Below are 25,389 nucleotides of genomic sequence, written 5' to 3'. Positions count from 1 at the left end.
AGGTGCCAGGCTTGTGCTCGGAGTGCAGAGGAATTTCTGCTGCTGCCAGCTGCCCGGGCTGTGGTCCTTGTCACAGCCAGGAAACCACAGGACCTTTCTTCCTGACCTGCTTGCCTCTGGTTGAGTGTGACCTCCCACTTCCTGTCGCCCACCCAGGGGCACAGAGCCAGCCCTCCCAGAGCTGCAGGCTGGCCCGGGCAGTGGCACCCTGGAGGAGGAGCGGAGAGCCCCGGGGGCCTTCCTGGGAACCGGCTTTCCCAGAGAGGAAATGCTTTGGTGAGAAAAACTGGTTCAGTGACTTCCTAAGGCTTTAAATTTTAAAATTTAGGAAAAGCACGTTATTCCAAGATTTAAATTTTTCAACAGCAACTGAAGTAGAAAATAACTAAACCCTGGAGGGAAGGTGAGCGCAGCTTCTCCGTGGGAATCGATCCAGGAAGGGCCAGCGGCAGAGGGGGTCCGAGGGGTGCTTGGGGGGAGTGCTGCATCTCCTCCAGATCCCTCGGTTAATCTGCACTTTCTGACTTTAAAAATGAGTCAGTTAATCCAAGGTCCTCAGAGCAGACATGAAGGCCCAGCTGCTGGCTGCCCAGACGGAGCTGTGTGCACAGTCACTACACAGCCATGCGGCACGGTGGCAGTGAACGTTCTAGAACAGGGATGCAGTACTTTCTGGAAAGCCAGAGGGCCAAGGCCCAGGTCTCTGCCGCAGCGTGAGCAGGTCCTGGTGCCCGCGTGGGGCTGAGTGTGGCTGTACCCGAGAAACTCCACTGGCCGCACCGGTGAGGGGCTGCAGGCTCCGCCAGGGGTGAGCAAGAGACCATCCCGGGCAGAGGGCAGCACAGAGCCCAGAGGGCCCAGTGAGGCGAGGGCCCGAGGACTCCTTGGTCTTCTCACGTCAAGTGTGAAGACTAAAGACACTCTTAAAAACGGGCAGCACCGGGCTGGGGATGTGGCTCAAGCGGTAGCGCGCTTGCCTGGCATGCGTGCGGCCCGGGTTCGATCCTCAGCACCACATACCAACAAATATGTTGTGTCTGCCGAGAACTAAAAAATAAATAAATATTAAAAAATTCTCTCTCTCTCCTCTTGTTACCGCTGTTGACTGGTGACGAGTTCTTGCTCCCAGATGTTGAAGAATGACACCAAAGAAGCACGCCGAGGCAAGGTCAGAGTAGAGATTAGAAATTTATTAAAGGACAGAAGAAAAGACTTCTCCCGGAGGAAGAAGGGGACCCAGGAGGTGGAATCCGTGGAAGTGCGGTTGTCTCCCCTTTTTATAGTTCTTTCGGTGATGGAATGTAGGTTGGAAGGCCGGAGGGGTTCACACAGGTGGGCCAAAGAAGTAGTCTGAGCAGGAAGGACTTCATTATCACTTCTTTGTGATGGGCTATCTTCAAATCTGCTGGGGGCTATTCATTAATACTTCTTCCAGGTGGACTTTGGCCTCGGGCCTTTTCAGGACTTCATTAACATTCCATGAGTTGTCCTGTGTTTCCCCTGAGTCATTCCCAGCATGGCCTCCATTTTAGAGATTTACCTAACTACACTGACTACCTAACTTTTAAATCTGGCTTCACTCTCTCACTCTCTCTTAAAAAAAAACAAAAACGGGCAGCACTGCGGTCACTGTGTGGCTGATGACCGTTGTTCCCCTGTGGTTCTGGAAGGAGGAGAGGAAAATGAGATCCCAGGGCCTTGGGAGGCTGAGGCAGGAGGATGGCATGTCGGAGGCCAGTCTGGGCAACGTAGCGAGACCCTGTCTTAAAAAATAAAAAGGGGCTGGGGCTGGGGCTCAGGGGCACAGCCCTTGCTCAGCTGGGGCTCAGTCCCCAGCACCATATCAATAAACAGCAGGAGAGCAGGGAGGCGGGACCCTGCCAGGAGGGAGGGGAGAGGTGACTGTGTCCCCAGTCCCAGGGGCAGGCTCTGCATCAGGGTGGCCTCCCGTCAGGAGACTCCTGGACTCCGGTTCACCTGAGTCAGTGAGACAGGGCCACGGTGCAGCAGGGGCAGGGGAGGGCCAGGTGGCGGCATCTGGCGGGACAGGGCCCAGCAGCCCTCTCAGGCCCCACCCAGCACTGCCCCGGTTCCTCTGGCCCTGGCCCTGGGCCGTCCGCTGATGAGGTCAGAGCCCTCCTTGTCCGTCATGGCCGGAAAGCCCCACCTCTGAACACGGGAGACTTTGGTGTTAGGGTCTGTAAACAAGTCAGGATGGCGCCTGGCATTTTGCAGAGAGAGTGAGCCATTAAGTGTGGAGATTCCTTGTTGGTTGACTGCTGTATCTAGTTCATGTTAATTAAGATAAACTGTGTGGAATGTATATAGACCCTTCACCCCCCCCCCCCCCTGGTTATTTTGCTGCAGCCGGACTGCAGCAGTGGGAGGTCACAGTTGGGGGACGGGTGTGAAGAGCAGCCTCTTCCTTCGCTCACTCGCTCGCTGGCTCTCCAGGGCCAGCCTCCCCTCCAGAGTCGCCTCAGGACTCCTGTCTGACCATGCGGCCGCCAGCTCCTTGCAAGGCCTGGGAAGGAGGGACAGCGGAACCCCCAGCCCTGTTCTGTCCACCTCCTGGGGCAGCTGTGGGCCTCTGCCTCACTGCAGGGTGCTCTGCACTGAGAGCTCTGTCCCCCAGATTCACCAGTTGACGTCCCAATCCTGGAGGTGGTGTTGTGACAAGATCCTGGGGACAGGGCCCTCCTTTTTGGATTCTGGAGTTTGATTGACTTTAAAAGTGGGTCTTCCCACCTCAAGTCTCCCAGGTCATCTCCAGTAATTCTAGCAATTTGTCCTTGCTACGGTTTGGATGCGAGGGTCCCCAACAGCTCACATGTGAGGCAATGCAGGAAGGTCCAGAGGAGAAATGACCCCGTCAGTGACGTGATCCCCTGATGGGATTCACTGGTGGCAGCTGGAGGAGGAGGGCCCCAGGGGTGAGGTTTTGGGATATTATTTGCATCTGGTGAGAGCAGTCTCTCTCTGCTTCCTGGTCACCATGTGAGTCACTTCCCTCCCCCACACTCTTCCACCTGATGGTCAGCCTCACCTTGAGCCCTGAGGGGTGGAGCCTGCTGTCTGTGGACTGGGACCTTGGAAACCCTGAGCCCTAAATAAACTTGTCCTCCTCTGCCATCGCTCTGGTGTGGGTCCTTCAGTCTCAGCAGCAAAAGAGCCGCCTAGAACAGTCCCGCTGTGTCCTCCTGATGTTTAAACAGACCTGGATCCAACTCAGTGGCTGACGGCCAGTCTGATTCCAAGTGTCTTCTCTGGACAGCCCACTCTCTCAAGGCTCCTCATGGCTCCTGGGGCTTGCTCTTTCTACCTGGTGGAGATCTATTTCTGTGCCTGGGCAGCTGTTTGACCACGACGCCTTTCCAGCCTGTTCTCCTCTGAGCGCTTTTCCTGATACGGAGGGTGCTTGGCTGTTGACACGTTTCCTTGAAGAACATCTAGAAGCAGCTGGCTGAGCTCCTCGAGCATCCTGCTGGGTCTGGGTCGCTTTGCTCTGAGCTCATTAAGGTGTTTGGTTTAGTCCCCTCAAAGTTGGTAGGGACATGACACAGTGAGGCACGTTTGAAATGTGGTCCCAGCAGAAGTGAAGGAGGCTGCATGACCCCTGTGTCCAGCGAGGAGGACTGGACCTGCTGAGGCACACTGATCTCATGCCCCACCTCCGAGGTTATGAGGATGCTGTTTGGCTCATGGCAGCTGCTAAGTCACTCTGAAGTCCTCTTTCTTCGTGTTGACTTGGGCTGGATACAGGGAGACTCTCTCTACTCACAATGAGGACAGTGGGTGGGCATCCTCAGCCTCCCTCTGGGTGGTCCTGAATCTGTCTGCAGCTTCTCCCGACTGTTGCTCTCAGTCTCTCGAGGGCCATCGAGGTGACATCTGCTTGAGCAAGTGTCCTCATCTGTTCTTTTGCTTCAGCCTGAGCCTCACACTAAAAATGGAGGGACCTGCAGGCATGGTGTTGGCACCCACTAAAGCCCTGACCTGTCTCTGGGTCCCCTGAGGGTGCAGGGGCAGCTCCCATGGGGGACAGCATGCCCACCTCCAGCACTGGTCCTTGTGTCTGCAGGGACAGCTCCCATGGAGGACAGCATGCCCACCTCCAGCACTGGTCCTTGTGGCTGCAAGGGCAGCTCCCACGGGGACAGCCTGCCCACCTCCAGCACCGGTCCCCTGTGTGTGGCTGCAGGGGCAGCTCCCAGGGGACAGCCTGTCCACCTCCAGCACTGGTCCCTGTGTGTGGCTGCAGGGGCAGCTCCCATGGGGACAGCCTGCCCACCTCCAGCACTGGTCCCCTGTGTGTGGCTGCAGGGGCAGCTCCCACGGGGACAGCCTGCCCTCCTCCAGCACTGATTCCTGTGTGTGGCTGCAGGGGGAGCTCCCACGGGGGACAGCATGTCCACCTCCAGCACTGGTCCCTGTGTGTGGCTGCAGGGGCAGCTCCCATGGGGACAGCCTGCCCACCTCCAGCACTGGTTCCTGTGTGTGGCTGCAGGGGCAGCTCCCACGGGGGACAGCATGTCCACCTCCAGCACTGGTCCCTGTGTGTGGCTGCAGGGGCAGCTCCCATGGGGACAGCATGTCCACCTCCAGCACTGGTCCCCTGTGTGTGGCTGCAGGGGCAGCTCCCACGGGGGACAGCATGTCCACCTCCAGCACTGGTCCCTGTGTGTGGCTGCAGGGGCAGCTCCCATGGGGACAGCCTGCCCACCTCCAGCACTGGTACCCTGTGTGTGGCTGCAGGGGCAGCTCCCACGGGGGATAGCCTGCCCACCTCCAGCCCTGGTCCCTGTGTGTGGCTGCAGGGGCAGCTCCCATAGGGACAGCCTGCCCACCTCCAGCACTGGTCCCTGTGTGTGGCTGCAGGGGCAGCTCCCACGGGGGACAGCCTGCCCACCTCCAGCCCTGGTTCCTGTGTGTGGCTGCAGGGGCAGCTCCCATGGGGACAGCCTGCCCACCTCCAGCACTGGTACCCTGTGTGTGCCTGCAGGGGCAGCTCCTCTGCAGGACAGGCTTCCCACCTCCAGGCCCTGCCCTTTCTGCAGGACACTTGCTCAGCTGGTGGGGACTTGCTCAACCCCCTTCGAGGAACTTGGAAGAGCCCAAGTCTCAGGGGCCTGGGGGTGGCCCTTGGCTGTGAGTGATGTCCACAGTGGTGCCTGTCGCTCTGCACCCCTTGCTGTGCCTCCCTCCTTGATTCATACCCAAGCCACACCTGGGCTTCAGGTGTCGCCTCCCCCATGGGTCGTGAGCACCCCAAGCCTGGTCCCGAGTCGGGCGAGTTAATACAGGCAACCTCACTCCCATTTCCTAGTTGAGAAACAGGGGCCCAGGGAGGTAAAGCCACCTGCCTTGATGTGGTGGTTCTGAGCTGGGCACCTGGCAGTGTCTGGGGACGTTTGGTGAGCACACAGAGGGAGGGTACTGTGGATGTCTCGTGGGCGAGCCCAGGATGCTGAGCAACACCTGCTGTTCCATGTGTTCGAAACACTCCCAGACTCTTGCACTCTACTTGGAGGTGGGGCTCTGGGAGGTTATGAGGGTGGGGTCCCTGGTGGCTTTGGTGGCTTTATAAGAGGAGAGACCTGTGCTCCCAGGGCTGCTGTCTCCCCATGTGGTGCCAGCCACGTTGACGCAGCAGGAGGCCTCGCCAGGTGCTAGTTCTGTGCACTTGGAATTACCAGGCCCAGGAACCATGAGCCACACACACTTCTGTTCCTTATCAGTTACCTGGCCTCAGGGACTTTGTTATAGCAACAAGAAACAGGCCAAGACATACCCGCAGTGCACAGGATGCCCCGGCAGAGAATGTCCAGCCCCAGATGCGCCTGGTGCTGGGGTGGCAAGTGGCAGGGAGCTACTTCACCGCTGCGCTGGGACTGAAGCCTGGACATGAGTCGCTGGCCTCAGCACACTCAGGGGCCGTTCAACACAGCTCAGTCCACACAAAGCCTGTCTAGTAGTGGCCACTGCACACTCTGGCCTCATGAAGCTGGGCTTCACTTGTAGGCAGCCTGGGTGGGCCAAGCACACCTGAAGCAATGGGGAGAAAACCAAAAGGTTTTGACTCAGGCTCAATTATCAGAAACCAGCTTTGGTCACGGGAGGAGACGTTCTACGGAAGTGCACCCTCTTTGTTTCTTCCTAGATTCCTGTGGTGTACTGTGGCTGGGCATGTGTTTGTGCAACTCCTCGAGGCCGTGCCTATGCATGCCCAAATTTCCACAGCACCCAGGCCTGAAGCTACAGGTAAGCAAGGACGGTCAGGTTCCCTCCACAGCATGATGCATGTGGGAAACGGGCTCAGTTCCCAGCCTGTGCACCCAGCCTTGGCCCTCTGCCGTGCTGCCCCCATGGACTCTATCCACCACCATCCTTCAGGTTCCAGCTGAATGTCACCCCTCACAGGGCCTCAGACTCCAAGGAGGCCAGGCCCTCTGCCTTCAAGACTCTGTATGGAACCCTCATGTTCCATTGTCCCCTCAACTGACCTGCTCCAGCCCTGCCTAGATGGAAGGACAGCCAGAGCAGGAGCCCCTCTCTCCTCCACCTCCACGGGCCTGTGCTGAGGACACGCCACAGCATCAGTGACACCAGGCAGAGATGGAGGCAGGGAGGCCACGTGGCCTCCATGAGACACAACACTGAGAAAGGAAAGGTCATTGGCTGGAGGTCCTACAGCCCACTGAGGTCACTGTGGCGGCTCTGCCAACACATTACACACTCTCCCTACCCTGGCTGTGTGTGTATGCGTATGTGTGCATGGGCATGTTGTGCCTGTGTGCACACAAGCACACGCAGCTGCATGCACACATGTGCCCACATCCATGTGCTCATGCCCACACACAACATGCACATGTGCCCACACACAGGTGCTCATGTCCACACACAGCTGAATGCACACACGTTCATGTTCATGCCCATACAACTGCATGCACACATGTGCTCACATCCACGTGCTCATACCCACACCGCTGCACACACATGTGCCCACACACAGCCACATGCACACGTGCCCACGCCCACACACAGCTGCATGCACACATGTTCACCCTCATGCCAACACAGATGTATGTACATGCCTGTGCCCACAAAGCCGTATGCACACACATGCTTGTGCACACGTGAACACATATACTACACACACACACACAATCATGCACACATGCTTGAGGAAAGCCCTCTCATGGAGGAGGAATTCCCAGTTCTGGTGAAGAGTTTGACATTCTCCTTGTGAAAAGAAGCTTCTCACACTTTGGAGGTCCCACGGGACACATGCCTTGATGTGTCCACAGCTCCCCATGAAGGCCAGCTGGGTGGTGCTCCCTTCTGCAGAGCAGAGCTGAGCTTTCCACACTGTGCTATTCCCTTTGGTGATAATGTCCACCCCCTCCCAAACCAGCTGGGCAGACTCCAGACACCAAGAGCTGCAGCTCTCAGAGCCTTCTGCCCACCAAGCCCTATGTGGGGAGGGCTAGCCGTCCAAAGCAGAGCTCAAGCCAAGATAGGCTTTGTCCTCTTCTGGACAGGACTGGGGCTGCTGTGTCCACGGCTCCCCTCTGGGGCCCCCAGGGCCTCCAGACCTGCTGCTGACTCGAACTCGGGGGTTTCTTCTACAAGGCAGGCTTCTTGCATATCTTTCCCGCTCCCCAATTTTGGAAAACCCTTTTCTGGTAGGATAAGGAGGTCCACCCAATCCCAGGAGACAGGTACAGGTAGAAGTCCACCTTACATCTCACATCTGCAATGGGCTGAATTGTGCCCCAAATGCACAGTAACTTCCCAACCCCAGTGCCTCAGAGAGGGCCTGGATTTGGAGTTGGGATCTTTAGAGAGGTCATTTGGTTCAATGAGGTCATTAGTGTGGCCCTAGTCCACTCTGGCTGGGGTCCTCAGAACATCAGGACACAGATACACAGAGCGATGACCATGTGGGGACATGGGGGAGAGTGTCCACACACCAATGGCAGAGGCTACAGGAACCAGCCTGGCCACGTCATCAGCTGGACCTCTGAGTCTAGCCTCATGGGCGAGGGCACACCTGGGGACCTAACTTTCCAAGTGCCCTGCTGCAGCAGCTGGTGCAGACCAAGCCAGCATCCCACCAGTGAAATACATGACACAGCTGCCCACGCATGCTCTCCTGCCGACTTAGGTGTGGGGTTAGTCCAACTTACCGCTGAACAGGGCAGGCTGGCTCTATCCCTGCTCCCCATGGGTGTCGCCACCTCCAGCCAGGGCAGCCTGGTTGGGCTTACCAGGACTGCCCGAGCTGAGAACTCAGCAAAATGACCCTGGGGATTTGGAGGCCAAGTTCTAGGAAGCCTGGCCTCATCTGTCTGGGTCTACTGGACGCTCACTCTTGGGAAGCAGCCTGGGATGGCCAGTCTGCTGTGCTGAGCGGCCCACACGGCTCAGCATTCTGTGAGAAGAGCCCGAGCTGTCACAGCACAATGCTGGAGACACCCAGAGGTGGCCCTGCAGGTCAGACAAACCACCCAGTGGGGTCCTTCCCCAAGACCCTCAAGAGTGGGCAATGAAACAGCTGACTCAGAAGCACCGGAGTGGCTTGTGTGCCTGATAGGGGATGTGAACTCACCCTTTCTTCCAGGAGGTCCCAAGTATTGTCCCACACTCAGAATTCCTGCCTCAGCCCCAAGCCTGTCTGCACAGTGCCCACCCACACGGCGCCCACGAGGCCGGACAGAGTCCAGAGGGTGAAGGAATTCAGCCATTGGAAAGACTTACTTATTTTTATCGAAAAACAATTTTACTGGAAAACCTTGGGAATAAAAGTTGTCGCTTATTCTGTTACTAATAAAAACACACACAAACTCCACACCTGCATTCCACCACGCCAACTCCAAGGTGGCAGTTCACCTTTCTCACCCACTTCACGAGGGAGCTGAAGCACAGAGCCAAGGTCACACCACGGGCAAGTGGCAGAGTTGGGATTTGGGCCTATGCTCAGACCTCTGTGCACCATCATTCCAAATGGGAGAGCTGGGCATCAGAGTGGATGTGCAGGAGTGGCCATGACGAAAGGGCTCCAGCAGCCCACGGACAGGGAGGTACCACCAGTCTGTCCACTCTGGACCAGGCTCCTGGTCATTCCCCAGGCAGGCAGAGCTGCTACTGTCTCCAGTAGGTGCTGGCTGGGCTGCCCATGACAGGTGACCTGGACCCCAGGGAATAACTATTCATCTGTCTATACCGGGTCCTCTCCCCATAAGATGCCAGGCTCTGCTTATGACACTATCCATTTTCCCTCCTACGGCCTAGCACCTCAAAACCAAAACTCTGCTTTTCTGGAGTCTCCTAGCCATCTCCAGGTTCACATGTGTTCATGGACTAGTGTTAGTCACACCCACCGCCTAGGTCTGGGCATGCTCCTTTCTCTCCCCCTTAAACGCTCATCACTGCCAAGATCCCTCTCCTCACTGCCTAATTACCCCTGGTGCTTGGGCTCCACCAGAAGCATCCCTCCCCACTTCCCTGAGCATCAGAGGCCCAGGGCACAGGCCCATCACAGGGGTGACCTTGGGAAATGACACCTGGTACTTGAAACTCTGTCATTTATTGTCATCACCCACTGTCAAGGTTCCTGAATTTCTGACGCTGGGGCAGCTGGTACTCCAGCAACAGTCTCCACATTCCCTACCCTGGGGAACCGGGTCCACAGCTCCCTGTATTGGACTCATGGGCCCACACACGTTCCCTGTAGTTGAGAAGCAGCCAGTAATTGTGCCAGACTAAGGTTTAATCTACTCATGAGACTCATCTCTGAGACTCACAGCACATGAGGAGCCAGGCCACAAAAGGACCTCGTTTCCCAAGAATCCTGCTTCAGCTTTTCAACACTGACAAATGGCAGCTCTCCAAAATCCCAGAGCAAAATGCTTCCTTCAGATCCTCTGCAAAGACACCAGGGTACGGTTTTGCTTCTCATCTCCTTTAGCAGAGCATCAACTACCACTTTCTGAAAGCATCGACTTGCTGACATGGGGCATTTCTGCTCTGCCTCAGACCCAGAATGACAGGCTTAACTGCTACCCCAAAGGCATTTGCAGTAAACGGATTAAGTGTCCTTTAGCTACAAGTTGCCCACAATGTCTTTCAGTGGGGTCCTGGGGAAGGGGCTGCTGTCCCCGGGGCATGTAAGACACAGGCCAGAGCTCCGCCCCAGGAAGCGCCTTCGGACTCCAGGGGTCTTCCGCCCTCTAGTCCGTGCGCAAACTCTCCAGGGCAGAGGAAGGCAATTCGCTTCCCATCTGGGGCTCTGGCTTGACGGGGTGTGGGCTGATTCCCAGGGCTGCCGGTCCGAAGGTCAAGAGAGGTCAGAACACGGGCGGTTAAAATTTATTTCCTCTGATAAGGCACCTTCCCGAGGTCACGTCGCTCAGGTCGCCCGCGCAGAGGCCGAGGGCTACACCTGCCGCTGCTTGTGCCTGGGGTTGGTCTTGCAGTAGACGAACCAGCGCCCGCGCCGCTTCACCAGGTAGCAGTCCTTGCAGCGCTTCTTGAGCACAGCCTTGGTCTTGAAGCCCGCCGCGGGCTGCGGGAGCGCCAGGCGCGGCACGGCGCCCGCCCGCACGGCGCCCGCGAGGCCGGACAGCAGGGGCGCGCACGAGGCCGACGCCGCGGCGCAGGGGCTCAGGAGTCGGAGCGGGCCCGCGACGGTCGCCAGCACGCGCCTCGCCAGTAGCGCGGCCATGCCTCGTCCCGGCCTGTGGGAGAAAACCCGTCAGCGCCCGCGCCGCGCCCCCGCCCCACCCACTGCCCACCCGCTGCCCACCCGGGGAAACAGAGGCGCCCGGGACCTGACCTGGGAAGGAACCGTCCGTCCGCACCACCCCCTCTTCCGCTCCTGCGCCTGCGCACGCGCCTGCTCAGTGGCGCGGGACGCTACCACCCGGAAGTAAGATGGAGGCGAGTCTCCTGCCCCTCCCCACCCTCCATCAGGCGCCGAGCCAAAGGCACATGCGCACTCGGCTAGCCGGGCGTTTCGCACCGGGCTCCCTCGAACCTTTCCGGTCCGCTACCTGTGTGCCTTGGGCGAAAATGCACTAGTGGGAGTGAAACCGCATATTCACAATGAAAAAGAAATCACAACCACTTAGACACAGAAAAAACTGACAAACCGGTGTCTAAACATAAAGGTAACGTTCTATAAGTGACATCCTGGCAGAAATATGAAGGGGTTCATGGAGGCGAGTGGCTAGAGACAGTGGCCCTAATTGATCACGAATAAAAAAAGCTCCAAACACGTAAAACAGTGCAACAAATTTTAGAGTGAACACCTAGATTGTCCAGTTAGCTCTCTGAATATTTGTTTTCAGGTATCTATAAGTGAATTCATCCATCTTAGTTTTTACGTCTAGCCAAGTGAGTCGAATCAGGCTGGCACTTCTTCGCCAGTTCACAAGGCTAATCCGGTAGCCCACCTTTGTACCTCACCTGGTGAGCACCAGGATCCTGGAGTTTTATTAGCTTTGAGACAATTCTGCCTCTGAGCATGGCATTTGTTGGACCACCTTTTCTTTTTCTGAAGGCTTTTATGCGCATTGTTTCTTATCGACTTTTCTTCCTCTTTGTCATTTCCCAATACCTTCCAGCAATATGTAGGCGTTTTTTCTTGGAGTCACCTGGTCCTCAGACTCTGGCTGCAGCTACCAGTGCATCAAACCAGAATCCAGACTGTGGCGCCCGCATAGATACATGTGAGCTTCTGTTAACTCCTTAGGGAATTAGCACCTCAACCCCACTCCTGCTTTTCCTGTAAATTCAGGGCCCCACCTTAATCTTGTCCCTATGATGTTCGAGCTTGCTCGGTCTACGGGCTGGCCCCTGTCTGACTTTAACCCTTGGAAAAGTCTATGAAAAAGGTTTACATTAGAGGACGAAGCCTGAGGGGCGAAACAGCCCATACCAGGTTTGGAGGCCAGGGTTTTGTACCCTGTCTTAGGCATTTCTCAAGCCTGTGTTTTTGCATGCTAGATAAAATCGACTGTAGTTTTACTGGTAGCTTTTATTAGGTCTCTGTTGCAGAAATCCACAAACTAGGCTGCCTCCTTACCAGGAATGCTGCATATTTTGCAAGGGGGATGCACTTCCATTTTCTTCTGCTAAGCACTGATGTCTACCCAAAATACTGATACTGATACTTCTCATGATTATCGATGTCAAGAGAATACAAGCAGTGCGTCTTCAGTTTCCACCCTCCTCTGCCTTTCCCACGTAAGAATCGCTGGGCGTTACTAACTGCGGATCACCTGCGTACTCCAAGAGCTCGGCCTGGACTGAGCGCAGCCCCAGCCTTCCCAGACGGCGAAGCGCACGCGCACCTCTTGGGGGAGCATAGGCCCCCGCCGGAAGCCAGGCGCATGCGCAGCCCTCGGAGCGACGGCGCGCCGGGTCAAGGGTCACAGGCAAGATGGCGGCGGCAGTGACCTTCCGCCAGCTGCTGTGGCTGCCCCGGGTGGCCCGGAGTTTCGGCGTGCGGGTGTCGCCGACAGGGGAGAAGGTCACGCACACCGGCCAGGTAATGGTCGGTCCGCGGCTCGGCGGGGGACGGCATGGTGGGCTCGCGGGAGGCAGCGGGCAGACAGCGTCGGGGATCGCACAGGCACCGACGGACTCCCGTGCACGCTTGTGCTGCCCCCTCACTGACACGCTCGTGCACGCTTGTGCTGCCCCGCACAGACACGCCCGTGCTCGCTTGTGCTGCCCCCTCACTGACACGCTCGTGCTCGCTTGTGCTGCCCCCTCTCTGACACGCTCGTGCACGCTTGTGCTGCCCCCTCACTGACACCCTCGTGCTCGCTTGTGCTGCCCCCTCACTGACACGCTCGTGCTCGCTTGTGCTGCCCCGCACACTGACACGCTCGTGCACGCTTGTGCTGCCCCGCACAGACACGCCCGTGCTCGCTTGTGCTGCCCCCTCACTGACACGCTCTCGTGCTCGCTTGTGCTGCCCCCTCTCTGACACGCTCGTGCACGCTTGTGCTGCCCCCTCACTGACACACTCGTGCACGCTTGTGCTGCCCCCTCACTGACACGCTCGTGCACGCTTGTGCTGCCCCCTCACTGACACCCTCGTGCTCGCTTGTGCTGCCCCCTCTCTGACACGCTCGTGCACGCTTGTGCTGCCCCGCACACTGACAAGCTCGTGCACGCTTGTGCTGCCCCCTCACTGACACGCTCGTGCACGCTTGTGCTGCCCCCTCACTGACACCCTCGTGCTCGCTTGTGCTGCCCCGCACACTGACACGCTCGTGCACGCTTGTGCTGCCCCCTCACTGACACGCTCGTGCACGCTTGTGCTGCCCCCTCACTGACACGCTCGTGCACACTAATGTTTGTAAGTGCACGCACCGACGGGACAGGACGGTGGGTGTCTCAGCCCTCCTGGGCCGCTCCTGGGCTACCTTCCAGGTGCTGTCCGATGGGCAGCTCTGCCCGCTGTCTAGGGCAGACTTCCTTTACGCCAGTTCTTTTGGTGAAATTTCTTAATGCTGCTTAGTATTAAATCGAGGGTGTTGCTAACTCGAGGAGTCTGATGTAGCGTAAAGCCCAGAATGGTGAACCAACAGATGACCCTGTGTACTTGTCATTTAGTATTTAGAGGAGGAAATGAAGCCATTTGCCTTACGTGAAAAGAAGGTTGGGGGTCCTTCCCGAGTCAGGGTTGTCTCTTCTCTGCAGGTCACCTTCCTGCTGGCCAGCTCCCCTAGGCTTTCCACCTGCCTTTAGAATCTTTCTGGCAAATGCTCCTTCTTGCACAGTACACATCTTGGGCATTGGGTTCAACCTCAGAGGCCTAAATGCCAGGGAAATGCACTTCCCTGAAACGTTGTCATTGATGTTCAGTGACCACTTTCAGAATTGGACTGTAAAATCACAGATGGTCTTTTTCTTTCAGGTTTATGATGATAAAGACTACAGGAAAATTCGGTTTGTAGGTCGCCAGAAAGAGGTGAGTGAAAGATCTAGTTAAGACAGGTAAGCATTCAAAAAGCTTATGTGGGGGGAGCATGCCTAATCCAAAAATCTGGAGCACCCCAAAATCTGAGACATTTTGAGCACCAACATGGTGCTACCAGTGGAGAAATCCCCCTTTGACCTAATTTTTTGACATTTCAGTTTGTGTATGGGGGGGCAGGCACAGGGATCCAGGGCCATGCACATTACTAGGCAAGCTCTCTACCAGTGAGCTTGGCCTCTAAGAGTAATTTTATAGATCACTTTTGGGTTTATAGAAAAACTGAACAGAGCACAGAGTCCCAAACACCTCTGTCCCTCGCGGTCTCTGCTGTTGCTCACATCTATCTTGTGTTGGCATGGACCTTTGTTATAGTTGGTGAACCGGTTTTGGAACTGATGTCTGATTTGCACCCACAGATTACAGAGGGGTCGCTCCTAATGTATGTACTCTCTGGGTTTGACAGATGTGCACTGATGGGGACCCACCATTGCAGGAGCACACAGGGGTTTTCCTGCCCAGCACATCTCTGCGCCTGCCTGTTCTTCCTCTATACCCAGCCTCTGGCAACCCCTGATCTCACTATCTCTAGTTTCATTGGTAGTATTTTAACAAATACGATAAAGCTGGACTTAATCTGAAGACTAATAGAACACTGGGTTGTTGAGCTGGCCTTTGCAGGAGAGAATGGGAAGCACCTCCCCATGGGGCTAGCGCATTCTTGAGCTGCCATAGCTGCAGAGTGCCTGTATAGGGCCCCACGGTCCCAGTTTATGGCAGCTCTTATGGAGGGGAGGCTGCAGATATGCCACAGAATGAGGCACGCCCCGCCCCCACAAGGAAGGGAACAGAAGTAAGACCTGATGTGGTCCTGGAGTTGGTGGTGCTCTGGGCCCCTGGAAGGGTGGATGCCAGGCTGCAGGTTCTTCTGCTGCCGTTACTGGGTTGTCAGGCATGCACTGTTGATAGCAGGTATCCCTCTCCTGCACTGGTGGTACTCTGAGGCCTGCAGTGGGAAGTGGTGTGAAGGGGACATCTGGGACTGGAGGTGGTGGGGACTGGCCAAAGTGCATTGGTGTGTTTGCTTACAAGCTCGGGTGCTGGGTTGTCCTGGCCGGCTGCATTCAGAGCCATGCTCCCACCAGCGAGTTTTCTAACACAGTGAGTCTTGGTTACTCATCTCCTGGGCGTGGGTACCTGGTGCCTGAGACAGGGATGGGCTGGGAGCAGCTGTCCCAGGAAGCACTGGGAAGAGAGCACCTTGCTGTGCGGCTGCTCTCCTTACAGCTGGAGGGCAGGCTCATTTTCAGTGTTTGAAGGTAAGCAATCAGGCAGAAGCTGCAGAACACCAGGAGACTGGGTCCTTCAGCCAGCCTCCTTCCCCGTGGGATGGGCCCCTCCTAAGTCTGCACCCAGGCAACCCACATTGGACCTTTGTAGCCAGGTGGAGATGGGTTCTGGGCACTGCTGTGACCTCCATAGCCTGGGGCTGGCCGGGATGTCAGCAGAGACCCTGTGGCCTCACCTGCCCAGCCCCTCGCTGCTTCTCAGTGGCACTTTAAGGTGCAAGCCATCACTGATTTTAGGGAGCCTGCAGGTGGTGCTCACAGGTTCTCCATGTGAGGTGAATGGATCCTTCTGAGAGGAGTGTGTGCAGCTTAGGCTGGTGGACAGTCAACTGCAAGCCGTGCTGGAGAGGAAGCTGCCAGTGTGTGGTGTGGAAGCACATCAGGGGCCCAGAGAGGAGCCAGCAAGTGCTGTCAAGGCAGCCACTTGCAGGGAACCCGGGACCCGCCATTCCACGCCTAACTGGACCCACAGGAACTGAAGCCGGGGCCATAGGCACGTGGGATCTGCACAGCCGTGTTCACGTCGCGCTGTTCACCGTGGAGAAGATGTGGAGGCCATGCAGGCCTCCTTCCATAGGACAAGGGATGGGAACATGGGGCATGCACAGTGGGACGCTGTCCAGACCTAAGAGGGACGGGTTGGGGGTTCTGATATAGTCGCCTGAACCTTGATGACAGGGTGGGAAGCTTTGGGGGCTTTGTGGTGCTGGAGTGGGTTACAGGGACAAGTGAGCAGGGGTCACGGTTGTACAACTTTGTGAAATGCTTACAGCCACCTCGGCACTCAGGGGGCTTTAAGATGCTGGTGTTGATGTGTCTTTTGCCATCTTAGGGAAACAAGATGAAGCCGGGGCCGCAGGCACGGGGCTGTAGTCCCAGCTGCTCGGAAGGCTGAGGTGTGCGGCAGCTGGCAACACAGTGTGACTTGGTAAGAGAGAAAGAAATTGGGGAGAAGGTGACCTCAGGCCCCTGTGGAGACTGACTGGGTCCCTTTCAGGGGCTCAGCAGCAGTGCTCCCTCCACCCTGTTTGTCACAGACCACTCAGGCAGGAAAGGGATTTCATTCTGAGGCTGTACCAGGGTGGGAAATTGTCACTTGTCACCAGGGTGGGGCAGCTCCTGGGCCAGGGCATAGAAGACATGAATAGTGAGTCCTCGAGGAATACCAATCACAGGCCCGCCATCTTAGAAGGGCGTGGGCTGTCAGGAGTAACAGTTACCAGCCAGGGCTGTTTGCCCCCCAGGACCCAGAGAAAATGTTCAAACCGTAACTCACCCAGGTTCAGGTGTGGTGGCTTCTCCGCGAGGCAGCCGCAAGATCAGCCCTGACTCTGTTGTGAGTAATAGAAAATCCCGGTGGTCCATTTCCAGGATACAGTGTTCAGCTTTAAAGGTAAAATGACCAGGATGGAAGAAAGGCAGCTGAAGGGGCCGACCCACGGGAAAGTTACAGCCCCAACAGAGGAGGTGGGAGGAAGGGCCTCCTGACCAACACAGACGGACTGTCCAGGCCAAAGGCCCTCAGCCCAGGGGACCTGCCTGCCACAAGAGAACCAGGGGCAGGGCAGCTAACAGTGTATTTCTTTAACACACCCAGTAGAAGGCAATAAGACCTGGGTGACATGGGGAGACTGTGTACCCACAGTGCTCAGCCAAAGAGGAACCAGGAGAGAAAACACCACTTGTACCCAATCTGGGGCTTGGGGTTTGAATTGTGTCTGCATGCCCAGATCAGAGGAAGGGTCATCATTTCCAGGGTGGCAGTGACCAGCAGTGAGTCTGTCCACGGATGGCCTCAGAGGACCACGGTGCCCTGCCGCTCCTGTCCGCTCCCCTTGGAAGAGCAGGGGGTGTGTGGACTGCGTTTTCATTGTACTCCTGCATGGAGCTGAGTTCTGGGGAGCTGCTGCTGATAATGGGGGTCAGGGTCGCCCTGGGCTGCGCAGTAAGTGACAGGAGGGCAGTCTCGTGTCGGCAGCATCCTGTGTGAGCTGCCCTTCCCGCAGGAGACGTGGGTCTCTGAGTGCTGGGGGCCTGGGGGTTTGTTAGTGTGGCCTCTGACATGTTGTCACTTAGGTGTCCCATGTTACTGCACCGCACGGCTTCACTCCCTTGGTTCTGGCATCGCTGCCTGGGGCTGAGCAGAACACGCCTTCTTACAGGCCTGCTGCAAGGTGCTGGTGTCGTGGCCGAGGGGCCTGTAGCGCCACAGTGGAGGCCGGCCGCTGCTGGGCACTGCCGTGGGCTTCGGGCACCGTCATTTCTGGTGACTTCTCTGTTTCCAGAGAGCTCCGAGAGGCTGCACTCGGTGGTAGCCCGTAACTGACAAGTCTTCCTAGAAACACCAGCCCTTCTGGAAGGCCATGTTTCCATGAGCTTTGGTGAGAGCACTGGGCGTTGCCTCTCTGCGGCCAGCCTCTGCCAGCAGTGGTACAAGACTCCTCAGCCCTGGCCAGGTAGTTGTGGACACAGCTGCTTACCCGTCTCGTGAGCTTCTGGGCTTGTTTTCAGCCCCGCCCCTGTACTGGTGAGGGTCTGTCTGCCTGGTGTAGTCCAGAATGTGCAGGTGGGAGTTGGGGCTGCAGGGGTGGAGGCCAGCATGCCCCTGGACTGCCAGGACCCTGTTGGACTGCAGCTCTCACCCGATTGGAAACAGCAAGGTTGTTTACCAGCCAGCCTTGCAGAGTGACCTTATGTCGGGCTCCATGCTCCTGTGGGCCTGATGGCTTGTGGGAAGGGTGGGATGCTGCCTCATGCAGTGTGTCCCCTGTGGTATGCAGCAGCTGTGGAACCTCTGGCCTCCTAAGCTGGCTTTTGTGGCACATCTGGTCCCCGCTGCTGAGCTTGGGAATGGGAGAGATCAGGGGACGAGGTGTCATTGGTGAGGTCCTCCTTATAGCCTGTGTGCGAAACAGACCTTTCCTGCTCATGACCAGGATGTCCTGTGTTCAGAGGATGACCGAAGCCCTCCAGAGCCTCGGGAAGAAGTGCCCTGGAAAAGGGAAAATCTCCTGCTTGCAGCAGGCCTAGTGACTCATGAAGGAACAAGGGTGGATTCAGTGGGGCTTGGGGTGGGCGGGGCACTGTGTGGTGGGCTTCTTACCGCTAAGGCTCTGCTTCTTGCAGTGAGAATGCCTGTCTCCTGGCTGTTCTGGCTCGTGACTGAGGCAGTTAAATCAGGGATGGATACTCCGGGAGGTCAGCCCCACCCGGGTTTCTGGATTTGCCACCGGAGGCATCAGGAGGGGCTGCTCACCAAGCCAGGATGCTGGATTGCTTTGTTAAAAGCCACTGTGAAGTGGAGCAGTACAGCGATTCTTTCTTCCCAGGCTCTCGGGTTCAGCAGCCATCAGCTGAGGTCATTGGCAGGTGGCCAGCCCGGCCTCAGCTCTGCTCTGCCAGCTCCCAGCCCTGCCAGCCCTAGGTAACTCTGGGCAAGTCTTTGGCATCACATTATTGCTTTCAAATTTGCCAGCATTCATTTCAGAAGATGACAGAATTTTATTTACTTCAGTAGATGACAGTGTTGTCACCCATGGGGTGCTAAACGCTGTCAGTTTTGCCATACTTTACAGTTTGACTTGGAGCCAGTAAGCCCTGTACACTGCAGTTATCAGGGTATCTCCAGCCCCTCCTGTGTCTGCGGGCTCCCACTTGCCCTTCTCCTTGCCCTGTCCTTCTCCCAGGAATTCCCTGGTTAGGAATCGGTTCTCTCCCGTGGAGGTCTGTCCCTGTAGCGTTGGGCATGCTCCGGTCCTGAGGGGCTTGTAATCTGGTGGCGGGGTCCGTCCTCTGTGTTAGCGTGCCTGTGGCTGATGTGCACTCCACCCAGGGCCTGGGAGAGGTGATGTTCTGCCGTCTCGCAGTACCAGCGAGTTTGCTGTAGGGAGAACAGGAGAGGTGCCCGCTGGCCTCCTGTGTCTGACTGGCACTCGACTCCCTGGGAGGTGTTGACGGGTTCGACCACGTCACAAGAACGTGGTCTTCAGTGCTTGGTGGCCACCTCCCGTGTCCTCACGCCAGCCTTCGTGGGAGGTTCTCGCCCCCCCGGGTCATCCTTGATCCCTTCCTCATCTGTCGCAGCACTCTCCGGTTCATCTCAAGTCCTTCCCACCCTGGAACCAGCCGCTTTTGGAGGAGCCTGGTCCTCTGGGTGTGAAGTGGGGTGTAGGGGCCACGGTGTGCTCATTGTCACTGGTGCTGTTCCTGGGGGACAAGGCGTGTGTGCGCGTGGGCACAGGAGGACACGTGCTTCATGAGTGAGAAGGACAGCCCTGGTGAGGTCAGGGTCGGGAGACCGCTGTGGCTGCTGGCCTCACCTCCGCGTCCGCTGTCCCCAGTGCAGGGCCACCTGCAGAGACCGTGGAAGTGCCCCATTCTCACGGTGTGTCCTGTTGGAGGCCTTCCTCTTCTTTCTTTTAAAGTTACTTGGAAATACCAGGTCCATAGGTTTCCTTTTTATTTTACAGAAAAATGTTCATTTTTCTAATTTTGTGAACCGTAAACATGGTTTTAATATTGAACTTATAAAGTTTCAAAGGAAGCCTAACCGTAACCCTTTCCCCTGGACTCTTTGCCTCCTGTTAGTGACCTTTACTGGCGTGTCCTTCCAGTGTTACGGAACTGTGTGTCGGCGGGGCCCTCATCTTCTGCTCACAGGAGCGGAGGGTGTGCCTGCACTCAGTAGCTGGTGTCTCCGCCTCGCAGTGTCCCCATTCACGCCCTGCAGTATGTCCAGTTGTTTCTCCTTCCACTTAGAGCGACTGTGTGCTCCGTGGGGTGGGTTCTGTTGCAGTCTGTGGCTCCTGGTGGTGGACAAGAGACTCCTGCAGCATGGGCTCAGAGGGCACCAGGGTGTGTACTGACCCAGCCAGTGAGGACCAGAAGGATAGGTTGAGGGCATGATGCCCAGCAGTGTGGGACTGAGGCTAGAAGAGCGTTGAGTGTACCGAGAAGACTCAGTGCTGACAGTCCCGCACAGGGACTGGGGAACAGCTCACGCCCAGGGCACAGCGGTCACGGTACGGGGCACAAGCATAGGGGCAAGAGGAAGAGCAGTCTGCCCAGGGGACAGAAGCAAGTCCAGGCAACCGAGGAGGTGATCATAAGTCTGTGCTGGTCACAGCCTGGTCGGGTCCCAGCTCAGCTGTGAGGGGTGGCAGCGTGAGCCAGGTCAGCGCGGAGAAGGGAACACTGGCGAAACAGTGGAGCCGAAGACGGGCGGGGTGGGTGAGTGAACCCTGCGTGCGCGAGGAAACCCAGCAAGCCACCAAGCCACCAGTCATTCCTCGGTCAAGTGGAACTGCCTGGCTGGAAGAGAACAGATGTGGGCGCAGAGTGAACCATCTCAGTGAGGAGTCGTGGCCCAGTGAGCACCTGCAGTGCACCTCTGCAGGTGTCAGAGGGACTCAGACCGGTGGATAGTTGGACAGGGACACGGTGACCGGAATTGCCTCCAGTGAGAGTGGGAGGCTCAGTCAGACCAGTGTCCGTAGAACTTAAAGCCAAGGAATGGCCCTTCCAGGTGGCTCATGGGGACATTCTACCCAACTGCTAGGTGTCCAGGAATCCTGCAGCTGCGCAGAACTTCAGGGAACACTTTGAGATGTTTTAAGGCACGAGAAGAACAACAACGATGCTTAAGCCTAATAAACAGAGAAGCATAAATGTGGACGCGGGCGCTGAGTTCTGTGTGAGATGCCGGCAGGTGCTCCAGCTGCGCGGTGACCCAGTAGTCTGTGCGAGGAGGTCTGAGGAAGCGTCGTACTGGCCCAGTGGTCTGGAGAGGAGCCATATCCTCACCTGCTGAAAAGGCCCTGGCAGTTTACTGCTGCTTCTGTTTGGAGACTCTGGGGGTCGACCGTGTTTCCCTGCTGTGGAAACATGTTTTACTTCAGTCCCAGAACCTCTGTCCCATAAAAACGCCAGTGATGTCCCCTGTGGTCAGGAATGAGGCCCAGAAGCCCAGGATGTGCTGCACGGTTTACCAGCATCACAGGTGAGGGAGTGGGGGAAGTAATAGCACTCTAATGTGGAGGTGACGTGCTGCGTCTGAAGACCCCTGAGAATCGATGATAAAGCTGAGAAGAATCTGCAAACCAGAGAATGTACAGCTCACACAGAATGGCCAGTGTCAACGGGTGGACTTTACCCTAGTACAGAGGCCTTACTTAGCAGAAACCATGCTTTGGGTTTCGATCTTTTCCTCCACTGATTGACAGGATGCAGTCTTCCCCAAGATGCTGGGCAGTGGTCAGACAGCAGCCACAGCAGCCACAGCGGCCACAGGATTCCATGTGAAGCACTGCACGGCGTGTGCCCTTGCTGCTCTGTGAGCTCACGGGGCTAGTGTTGGTGCATTTTCTGCCGGATGGTCTTTCCCGGTCGTGGTGGGTTTATTGTAACAGTTCCATTGTAAGTGTGCATAGTAGTCTGTAGGTATTCTGACCATGGAAATAGACAGGGAAGCGTCCCCCAGTGAGCAAACTCTTGGGGGGCAACTGGATTGGAATGCCCAGCAGTTTCCCCCTGAGGCTATTAAGGTAACGATGCGGGTGCACTACCTGATTTCCACAGTAATGTCCTTGGGTGTGCGAGGCTCTGTGTTAACCTGGACCTGATCTCATTTGGCCCTCAGGGTTAAAGGAATACTGATCAGAGTGTAGTCACGGTGAAGAGTAATATGTGGCCTTTTTTGAGTGAATAAGCTGGGCAGGAGGGAGGAGCGGACACTTCCTCTTCTTCACCTCTTTACTCCTCTCCGCTCCCGTCTGTCTGCCCACTTGTACCCCGTGTCTGTCTGCCCTTTCGTGCGTCTCCTCACAGGGGTTCGTTACACTAGTCTGGTAGGCGATGCGGTGGACAAGGAGACCAGGACTCGCCAGCAGACACAGGAGACCCTGAGGAAGGTCTCTGCCGCGGTTCCGAGCCACTGCTGAGGGCTGGTCCCCGAGGCACAGAGTAGGTTTGGACAGGCGAGGGCCTTTTTCTTGTGCACATGTTTCAGCTTTGTCCGGGGTGTCTGGCTAAGTTAACGGGTCAGCTTGACGCATGCCCAGTCCCCTCGAAGTAGGCTTTTTCCTGCAGTTAGACAAGTCACTACTAGAATGTGCCTGGAGAAGGGGCATGTCGGAGTCCTGGTGACACGCTGGAAGTCAGAACCTGGGTGTGTGGTGGGACAGTCACGGCCTGATTTGATAAAGGTCTGATGTTCCATGATGAAGAACTTTAAAATATACAGGAAAAGGCACCAGAGTCCTGTGGAAATGGGCAGCAGACCTGGACTTGGCGGAGCTCTCAGCTGCCCTGACGGAGAGCAGCACCACCCAGAGCTGCTCTGAGGTGCCCCCAGAGGCGGGGCTGAGCCTGGCCAGCGTCTGACAGTTCTGTGTGCTGTTCATCCTCGGGCCGTAGGGGCCCACTGCCCGGTGCTCCCTGAGGACACACTTCCTGTTGTGCACACCTGTGTGCGGGGCTGCTCATGCAGTGCCGTTAAGGGAGAAGCATGGAAAGCGCCGCGTCAGTGGCCGCACACCGGGCACGTTGGGTACTGTTACGGAAGGGGGCTCTGGGGAAGGGGGCTCTTTCCAGGAGGTGCTGGTTGGCAGCAGCGAGCAGCATTTTGTGATGGAGAGGGAGGCGGCAGGAGCCCGTGTGTGCAGGTCAGGACCTGCTGTGGACGCTCCCCCACCTGGTGAGGTGGAGCAGGCTCCCTGCCAGGCTGGGGAGGACCAGAGGGCCTGGTGCTGCCTGTCCCTTCAGGTTTGTTTGGATGTGTGGAAACGTGTTTGAGTCAGCCGGGAGGTGGGAGACTCACTGCGGCAGGGCCAGCTCTGCGTTTTGTGAAGCCGTAACATGCTGGTGGGGATCTGCCTCGGGTGGGTGTGCAGCCCCTGGACTCTGGTGTCGGGTCCGCAGTTCCTTCAGCTGGGACCGTGCAGGTTAGCACGTGCTGTCATTGAGCGCCAGGGCTCTCACCGTGGGAAAAGGCGCTTGGGTGGGCACTAGCAGAGACAGTTTTGTAGATCGGAGTTGGCGCTCTCTCGAGGACTCACTGTTCTGAACCGCATGTCTTTGTGGGTGTCTTTGTGCCTGCGAGAGCGTGTGGGTGTGGATGTATGTGTTGACATGTGTGGGGTCATGCTTGCCACACACCAGCTTCCCTGACAGGTCTCTCGAGAAATCCCGGAGGCTTGTGGCCAGCTGTGCTCTTCTGGGTCTGGAGAGGGTGGGCATGAGCACTGGAGGGGACAGGAGAGTGAGTGTGGGCACCTGGGGCAGGCTTGGCAGTTGCCGAGCCAAGGGCAGAGTGAGAATTCTTCCTACTGTTCCAATCCTTGCATTCCATGTGAAAGGTCAATGTGGACATGTGGCTGTGTTTCAGGGAATTGTTCGTCTGTGTGGAAAGACAATGGTCATCTTTAGTGAAATGTGCCGAGTGCATGGGTTGGGTGGGTGCTGTTGACAAGCTTCCATGGTATAGATGATCGAGGCTGTGTACACCTGGCTAAGTTTCCTCTTGTTCCAGGTGAATGAAAACTTCGCCATTGATTTGATAGCAGAGCAGCCTGTGAGCGAGGTGGACCACCGGGTGATCTCCTGTGACGGCGGCGGGGGCGCCCTGGGCCACCCCAAGGTGTACATCAACCTGGTAGGTAGCCCTGCTGCTCACTGGTGCTCTTTGTGTGGCCTGCTGGTCCCCAGTGGTCACCTGCACACAGTCGCCGGCCAGCCTGCACGGCGGGGCCTGTGTGGAGTGGCCTTTGGGAAGCAGCTCGTGCCTGAGTGCTGGCTTGGGGTCGTCCTGGGGCCTCTACCCTCCCCCTTTAGCACCAGGCCTGTCTCTGAGCCATCCCCCTGGCTGCTGTCCCAGGCTGCCAGGCAGGGTGCCTCAGCCTAAGGCTCAGGCCATGCATGTCCATGCCCTTCCCAAGGCTGGAGGCCCAGGTTGGCGGCAGGCCCTCTCCTGACGGCCCTCCCTGATTGGCAGACGCTGTGTCCTCCCTGGGTCCACATGTGGTGGTCCCTCTGCATGTGTCTGTTCATGCGGACCACCTTAGTGACCCATTTTAACCTCCCTGCTGCATCCAGCCACACTGAAGGTCGGGACGGCAGCATGCGACCCTCAGAGGGAGGCTTTTCCTGTCGGTCCCCTGCAGTCCTGTTGGCTAGCACCACACGGGCTCCTGAGGACGAGGAGTGGGCCAGCGGAGGAGCTGTGAGGCCCTGGGGCACGTCCCAGTGGTGCAGGTCATGTGTTGGAGGGGAGGAGACTGCAGACCCTGTGACGGGGCAGGTGGGGCTCTTGTTTCACCAGCTGGCGTCCTGGTTGGTGGCCTGTCACCTTGGAAGTGGCCTTTACTGGAAGCTGGCATTCATCTTGGGTGCTTGTCAGGGTAAAGGGCAGTGTAGCAGCGCAAGGTGTTAGCAGCCTAGAACAGGATGCTGTCACCTTGTGTCCAGGTGACATCCCTGGAGCCCGGCCCATGGGCTGAGGTTGGGGCGTCCTGGTCCTCGGGCTCAGAGAGCAGGTGGGTTGCAGCCAGCTATAGCTGTTGGGGGCACGGGAGTTCCTCTGGCCATCCTTTGGGATGGCTGCATAGGCAGGGCCTGAGGCGGGGTTCCATCCTCGGCCTCCCGCTGCCCCACAGGTCAGGTCAGGGTGAACCAGGATCCAGGGCCTGCTTGTCCCAGCTCAGCCCCCACCTGGGCCTCAGTGAGCTTCTGGTTGACATGCATCTCCAGTCCTGTGCTGCTCCTCAGGCTGTGGTTGGAAGTGGAGTGTACACTATGAGATTTTCCTTTTGAATTTTTTTCAGGACAAAGAAACGAAAACCGGGACATGTGGCTACTGTGGCCTACAGTTCCAACAGCATCGTCATTAGCTTCAGCTCCCTGTCGCCCAGCACCGCGGGGTGCCTCAACCTCAGGAGCACAGTGTAGGCGCCACTCCCTGTGCAGGGGCCCTGCTGAATAAAGACACCTCCCGCGAGCTCTCCGGTCTCTTCTTTCCTAGGACGAACTTCCAAGGTGGTGGGGAGGAGCCCA

The 25,389-nt window shown here is 57.2% G+C and overlaps 2 protein-coding genes across 2 annotated transcripts; one reads left to right on the top strand and one right to left on the bottom strand.

The window, feature by feature from the left end:
* Positions 1–10,359: 10,359 nt before the first annotated feature.
* Positions 10,360–10,950, bottom strand: Mrpl36 (mitochondrial ribosomal protein L36). The gene is made up of 2 exons (XM_005340727.5): positions 10,838–10,950; positions 10,360–10,739 (listed from the first exon to the last, which is right to left on the bottom strand). The coding sequence occupies exon 2, from the start codon at positions 10,724–10,726 to the stop codon at positions 10,439–10,441; it is 288 nt and encodes a 95-aa protein (XP_005340784.2). The 5' UTR covers positions 10,727–10,739; positions 10,838–10,950; the 3' UTR covers positions 10,360–10,438.
* Positions 10,951–12,394: 1,444 nt separating this feature from the next.
* Ndufs6 (NADH:ubiquinone oxidoreductase subunit S6) lies at positions 12,395–25,333 on the top strand. The gene is made up of 4 exons (XM_005340726.5): positions 12,395–12,553; positions 13,934–13,987; positions 23,870–23,992; positions 25,161–25,333. The coding sequence occupies exons 1-4, from the start codon at positions 12,446–12,448 to the stop codon at positions 25,224–25,226; spliced, it is 351 nt and encodes a 116-aa protein (XP_005340783.2). The 5' UTR covers positions 12,395–12,445; the 3' UTR covers positions 25,227–25,333.
* The last annotated feature ends 56 nt before the right edge of the window (positions 25,334–25,389 follow it).

This window comes from Ictidomys tridecemlineatus, chromosome 1 (genome assembly GCF_052094955.1).
Source record: "Ictidomys tridecemlineatus isolate mIctTri1 chromosome 1, mIctTri1.hap1, whole genome shotgun sequence".
Taxonomy (NCBI): domain Eukaryota; kingdom Metazoa; phylum Chordata; class Mammalia; order Rodentia; family Sciuridae; genus Ictidomys; species Ictidomys tridecemlineatus.
The sequence above is the reverse complement of the archived record's forward strand: the minus strand, read 5'-3'. Positions and strand labels throughout refer to the sequence as shown.